The sequence below is a fragment of the Erythrolamprus reginae genome, chromosome Z, assembly GCF_031021105.1.
Source record: "Erythrolamprus reginae isolate rEryReg1 chromosome Z, rEryReg1.hap1, whole genome shotgun sequence".
In the NCBI taxonomy this organism is placed as follows: Eukaryota; Metazoa; Chordata; class Lepidosauria; order Squamata; family Dipsadidae; genus Erythrolamprus; species Erythrolamprus reginae.
The window spans coordinates 86,355,377-86,362,617 of NC_091963.1; the positions used below are offsets into that span (position 1 = coordinate 86,355,377).

General features: G+C 43.8%; 1 protein-coding gene across 2 annotated transcripts in view; it reads left to right on the top strand.

The window, feature by feature from the left end:
* EXOC3 (exocyst complex component 3) overlaps positions 1-6,869 on the top strand; it is a 145,286-nt gene extending 138,417 nt beyond the window's left edge. Inside the window, exons 12-13 of one of the 2 annotated variants that reach the window (XM_070727750.1) lie at positions 4,977-5,104; positions 6,312-6,869. In XM_070727750.1, coding sequence (XP_070583851.1) covers positions 4,977-5,104; positions 6,312-6,483 — 300 coding nt within the window. In that variant the 3' untranslated portion in view covers positions 6,484-6,869. The remainder of the gene's footprint in view (positions 1-4,976; positions 5,105-6,311) is intronic. The other variant, XM_070727751.1, reaches the window with a different exon arrangement.
* Positions 6,870-7,241: the final 372 nt, after the last annotated feature.

The following is a 7,241-nucleotide window of genomic DNA, read 5'->3' on the forward strand; positions in this document are numbered from 1 at the left end:
AAGGTGGTAATTATCCCCACACCTGGCGACAAAGGTGGGTCTTCAGCATTTTACGGAAGGCGAGGAGGGTGGGGGCTGTTCAAATCTCTGGAGGGAGCTGATTCCAGAGGGCCGGGGCCGCCACAAAGAAAGCTCTTCCCCTGGGTCCTGCCAGCCGACATTGTTTGGTCAATGGGACCCGGAGAAGGCCAACTCTGTGGGACCTAATCGGCCGCTGGGATTCGTGCGGCAGAAGGTGGTCTCGGAGATATTTTGGTCCGATGCCATGTAGGGCTTTATAGGTCATAACCAACACTTTGAATTGTGACTGGAAACTGATCGGCAGCCAGTGCAGGCCGTGGAGTGCTGGCGAAACGTGGGCAGATCTTGGAAGCCCCACAATGGCTCTCGTGGCCGCCTTCTGCACGATCTGAAGTTTCCGAACACTTTTCAAATGTAGCCCCATGTAGAGAGCGTTGCAATAGTCGAATCTCGAGGTGATGAGGGCATGAGTGACTGTGACCAGTGACTCCTGGTCCAAATAGGGCTGCAACTGGTGCACCAGGCGCACCTGGGCAAACGCCCTCCTCACCACAGCTGAAAGATGGTGCTCTAATGTTAGCTGTGGATTGAGGAGGATGCCCAAGTTGCAAACCCTCTCTGAGGGGGTCAATAATTCCCCCCCAGGGTAATGGACGGACAGATGGAATTGTCCTTGGGAGGCAAAACCCACAGCCACTCCATCTTATCAGGGTTGAGTTTGAGCCTCTTGACACCCATCCAGACCCTCACAGCCTCCAGGCACCAGCACATCACTTCCAATGCTACACCGACTGGACATGGGGTGGAGATGTATAACTGGGTATCATCCGCATACTGATGATATCTCACCCCATGTCCTTGGAGTATCTCATCCAGCGGTTTCATATAGATGTTAAATAGAGGTCGACCTCTGACTCAATAATACCGACTGTGACCGACCAGAGAGATAGAAAGAGAAGCACGGCAGCACAGTGCCTCCCACTCCCAACCCCTCCAGCCGGTGCAGAAGTATACCATGGTCGATGGTATCAAAAGCCGCTGACAGGTCAAGAAGCACCAGGACAGAGGATAAATCCCTGTCATGGGCCTGCCAGAGAGCATCCATCAGCACGACCAAAGCAGTTTCTGTGCTGTAGCCAGGCTTGAATCCCGACTGTTGAGGGCCTAGATAATCGGCTTCTTCCAAGGACCATTGGAGCTGGAGCGACACCACCTCCTTGACAACCTTCCCCATAAAGGGAAGGTTGGAGACTGGATGATAGTTATTAAGTACGGCTGGGTCCAGGGAAGGCTTCTTGAGGAGGGGGCGCATGAGTGCCTCCTTGTAAGGAACCGGAAAAGACAGTCCCCTCAAGGAGGCGTTGACAATCTCCTGGACCCAGCAGATTCAAGTCCCCCAGGAGATTCAAGTCCCCCAGGACAATAAGTCCGGGAGACTCCACCGCCAGTCCGGCTACCTCCTCGAGCAGCACAGGCAGGGCTGTTGACACACAGCTGGGAGGCAGGCACGTGAGCAACAAGCCCATCTGAACCCCTAGGTCCAACTTCACAAGGAGGCACTCACAACCCGCAATCTCAGGAGCAGAGAATCTGCGCAGGCTAATAAACTCCTTTGCTATAATAGCCACTCTTCCCCCTCTTCCGTGGAGTCATGGCTGATGCTGTACCTGAAACCCGGCTGGGCATATTTCAGAGAGGGGAACTCCCCTCTCTGGGCCCAGCCAAGTTTCAGTCACACATACCAGGTCGGCCTCCTCCTCCAGAATCCAGCCGGTGCAGAAGTATACCATGGTATACCATGGTCGATGGTATCAAAAGCCGCTGACAGGTCAAGAAGCACCAGGAGAGAGGATAAATCCCTGTCATGGGCCTGCCAGAGAGCATCCATCAGCATGACCAAAGCAGTTTCTGTGCTGTAGCCGGGCTTGAATCCCGACTGTTGAGGGCCTAGATAATCGGCTTCTTCCAAGGACCATTGGAGCTGGAGCAACACCACCTTCTTGACAACCTTCCCCATAAAGGGAAGGTTGGAGACTGGACGATAGTTATTAAGTACGGCTGGGTCCAAGGAAGGCTTCTTGAGGAGGGGGCGCATGAGTGCCTTCTTGTAAGGAGCCGGAAAGGACCCTCCCCTCAAGGAGGCGTTGACAATCTTCTGGACCCAGCTCCGTGTCACCTCTCTGCTGGCTGAAACCAGCCAAGAGGGACACGGATCCAGCAAACAGGTGGTGGAACTCACAGCTCCAGTGGCCTTGTCCACTTCATCAGGTGTCACCAGATCAAACTCCACCCAGACAGATGGACAAGGACGGGCCCCAGTCACCTCAACTGACTTGTTGTCAGATGACACTGCTATTCAATCGGAGTCAAGGTCTGTCCGGATCTGAGCGACTTTATCAGCGAAAAACGAGTTAAAATCCTCGGCACTGCTCTGTAAGGGTTCCCCAGCCCCCTCCCCCGGATTAAGAAGGTGCGGGTCACCCTAAACAGAGCGGCCGGGCGGGATTCTGCTGATGTGATCAAGGCGGCATAGTACGCGCATCTTACCGCCTTGATCACCATTTTGTAAGTCTTAATATGAGCTCTTACAAGTGTTCGGTCAGATTCGGATTTACTCTTCCACCATCGTTTCTTTAGACGTCTCTTCTGGCGTTTCAATACCTTGAGCTCCTTGGTGAACCACAGAGCTCTAGGGGGTCTAATGCCACAGAGTGGTCGCAACAGCACAATTTGGTCAACCTCGGTCGCAGCCCTGTTCCAGGCCACAGCAAGAGACCCCGCCGAGTTGTGTATGAGTGAATCCAGTAAAACCCCAAGCACCCTCTAAAAACCTTCTGGATCCATCAGGCCTCTGGGGCGGAACCACCTAGTCGGTTCCGCCTCCCTGCGGGGAAGGATTGGAGCCATGAAGTCAAGCCACAGCAGAAAATGGTCTGACCATGACAAAGGTAACACGTCTAAGCCCCTTAGTCTCAGACCATTACTCAACTGCTCTGAGAGAAATATCATGTCGGGTGTGTGCCCCCCCTTGTGAGTTGGGCCCTGAACTACTTGGGTCAGGTCCATGGCTGTCATGGTGGCCATGAACTCCTGCACTAGCCCAGAGGATTCGCTGAGCGACGGCAGATTCAAGTCCCCCAGGACAATAAGTCCGGGAGACTCCACCGCCAGTCCGGCTACCTCCTCGAGCAGCACAGGCAGGGCTGTTGACACACAGCTGGGAGGCAGGTACATGAGCAACAAGCCCATCTGAACCCCTAGGTCCAACTTCACAAGGAGGCACTCACAACCCGCAATCTCAGGAGCAGAGAGTCTGCGCAGGCTAATAGACTCCTTTGCTATAATAGCCACTCTTCCCCCTCTTCCCTGGAGTCGTGGCTGATGCTGTACCTGAAACCTGGCTGGGTATATTTCAGAGAGGGGAACTCCCCTCTCTGGGCTCAGCCAAGTTTCAGTCACACATACCAGGTCGGCCTCCTCCTCCAGAATCAGATCCCGGATGAGGAGAGCCTTGTTAACTACCGACCTGGCATTGAGCAGTAGCAGCCTTAGTCCAGGGTCCGGATTGAAGGTTATAGAGGATACATTTGATGTAAAATATATCAAAGAAAGAAGAGAAGAGAAAATATAGGAATAAAATATATCAATGAGAGAATAGAAGAGAAGATATAGGGATAGAAGAGAAGATATAGGAGATACAGGAGAGACAGCAGGAAAGAGGACGGAAGGCAGTAGTGCACATAAATTACTCCACTTTCTTTCATATTTTCTGCACTGCTGACAGATTCACTCATCTGATGCAAAGCATGGTTTTCCTACAAAGTCTGCTTTTGCATAATTTTTGGGATTGTTTGGAAGGCTCCTTTCAAACCGTTGCATGATTTGGAAAAGCAGCTTTCCAAATTATCATTAGAAGGGCTCCAGTTTGCAGAATGGAGAGATATGGCCTTTATATGAAGGCTGTGCTTTGCGTTCATTCCAAGAAATCTCAAGAATGGGGCAACTCTTGTGATCATTTAGAAGGCTAGATAGAGTCTCTTTATGTCCTCCGAACAATCACCTTTATTTGATCTTTAGTTTAGTAGTTCTTTCTAGTCTGGAAAACAGAAAGCTAGCAAATGCAGTTCTCTGGGAGGCTAATTTCTAGCCTTCAAGAGCAGCTGTACTACAGATAATATTGTATCAATTTCTGTTGAAAATAACAATATAATTGAAAATAACAATACAATTCAATACAACAATATTGAAAATAACAATATAATTCATCTCATAATTAGAAAAACTAATAGGTATATGCAGAATTAAAATATGATTTTAAGAAATGCTTTGGATAAAGCATGTGTTATTCTCCGAAGTTTATGTTTTTGTGCATGAATCTGTAAAACATTGCAACTGCCTTAAAAATAAGAATTTTTTGAAAACATTTTCAAAGCATGTTTAGCCCTAGATTCAGTATTTCACAATGGTTCACAATAATATTTAATTATCTGTTTCTCTAGATAAACACCTTGTTCTTAAAAGATGATAAAACAATTATATTAAATATATTTTCTCAAAGCTGGAATATAACTTTGCCAAATCATGAATCTAAAAATATGTCGTCATGGTAGGGTAATTTTAAGCTTTTTAGCTTAAAAGTTGTATCATTGCATTCAAATATATCTTATACCCCTTAATAAAAGTGCATAATATAAATTGAAATAAATGAAAATGAGTTATTCTTTCACTGCCTTCCTCCCTCCCTCCCTCCCTCCCTTCCCTTTTTTGAAAACCAGGATGAATGCTGATATTTGATTGTTCATTTAACATAAACATAATATTTTATTAAAAATATTTATTGTCATTCATTGTCATTAAGATAGCCTTATAGTAATCAAGTATATTTAGTGTGCTGGAATAAAATCACTGCAGCCTTGATGAAAAGAGATGGAAACAATAATTTGCTTGATTAATAGGGATCTGGAGAAGAGACGGAGGGGCTTTGTGATGTCATTGAAGCTATTGCGGAGGTTTTCAAGCTAACTGATCCTTCACTACTTTATTTAGAAATCTCAACTTTAGTTAGCAAACATCCTGATATCAGGTAATTATATTTCTAGAATTGAAATTTCTTCATTATTTCACAGCCGCAAGAATACTTTACAAAAACATGAACAAAATCTTTAGCTTTTTTTCTTCTTTATATGAAAGTTTTTAACAGTTCTATTACAGTTCTTTATTATTTCAATTTCTGGATAACATCATACGTAACCACATGTAAATAATATTTGTTTTAAAAATATTTTTAGTTTAATATAAGAAACATTATTTTTTATAAAGTAAACATAGAATAGGATAGATAGATAGATAGATAGATAGATAGATAGATAGATAGATAGATAGATAGATAGATAGATCACCTTTCGCAAGAGTCTCAAGACTCACTTATGTTGCCAGGCTTGGGGCAATTAGATCTAGACCCCCTAGTCAATAAATGTGATGTATGGCTGTGATTGAATTTGTTTGATTGATTTTAATGTATTGGGTTTTGTAGCTTACGTAGTTTTTTAATTAATTCGATTTGTTTTTGTATTCACTGTTTTATATTGTATCCTGTGAGCCACCCCGAATCTTCGGAGACGGGCAGCATACAAATCTAATTAATAATAATAATAATAATAATAATAATAATAGAGAAGCAATAGACATTACAATTTCTGGAATGTTTAAAAAATTATTTAAAACTACTAAAAAACTACTAAACTTTTGTCAGCCCCTGATGATTTTGTCACAATATAAGGTCATCCGTGCTAGGGATCTTGTGATTTCTTGGTTCTATTTCCAACAATAGATCTTTGATGGTCTGGATCGCTAGCCCCTGGCGGTGATGTGAACAGCAAAATGATATCAAAGAAGATGATATCATCTCAAATTATCTCATCTCATTCTCCCCCATCAGTCACTGGTCAATTTTTAAAATCACTTGTACTTAAGAAAGCCTTCATTGAGACAGATACAATTATTAGACCAGAGATTTTCAAACTTGACAACTTTAAGACATGGATTTCAACTCTTAGAATTCTCCAGCCATCTATGCTTAAAGTTGCCATGTTTGAAAATCTCTGGTCTAATAATTGTATCTGTCTCAATGAAGGCTTTCTTAAGTACAAGTGATTTTAAAAATTGACCAGTGACTTTATTTTATGAGATGACAAGAATTCTTTAACGCAGCATGTGTGATATGAAAAGTTGCCAATTGCTGATTTCCATAAGAAGGATTTTTACTAATGCTACTTTATTCTGATTTGCAGAGATGACCACATTGCGGCTTTATTAACAATGAGGGGAGATGCCAGCAGAGAGATGAAGCAGACAATCATTGAAACCTTGGACAAAGGCCCAAGCCAGCCAAATCCAAACTATGTGCCACTTTTTAAAGAAATTATAGTTCCAACACTAACTGTGCCGAAGCTTCTTAAGTAATAATAATAGTTCTGTAATACTTTTCTTGTCAAAATTTGCAATGTTTAGCATACAATACATATAGAAAAAAATATCAATTTCTTGCAAAGCTTTATTTTCTGTCCTATGTTAACACGTAACAAGATATAAGAATACCTAATACAGTCACTGAAAAAATATATAATATGATGTCCATTAGTGTTTTGGAATTATATCTTTACCATTATTAGTGGATCCCCCCTTCATTTGCATATGTGTGTGTATTTCAGGAAAATAAAGAGTTGGCATGTCTGATTTGGATAAAAAATTGAAAGCAGCAATATTTGGGGGGGTACATAAATTATCACTAGATTTGAAAAGAGACGTGTTAGGTGTTTGCTTAATAAATGAATAGCACTGGTGTTGCATTTTTGAATTGTGTGCAGATTATTTGGCTGTCCTTTTGTGAAACATTTATTTAAATACTTGTTGCAAAAATTTATATAAAGAAAGGAGAAATGAGGGATTCCATGTGGCGGCGGCGCTGCGATAGGATGCTCGGGACAGAGATCCATCCCCAAGCCTCCTCTTTCTCACTGGCGGTCGCTTATCTGCAATCCAATTGGTCCTGGAGGGACCGGCCCAAGAACAGGGAATCTCCCAGATTCTGAGCGGTACTTCGCCAATGCCCCAAAGGGAAAGGAATTGCCCCGCAGCGCCAGGTGAGAAGAACCGAGCTCCGGACATGCCAGACGCTCGGCCATAGCAGCACGACCACAGAGAAGGAAGAGAAAATAAAA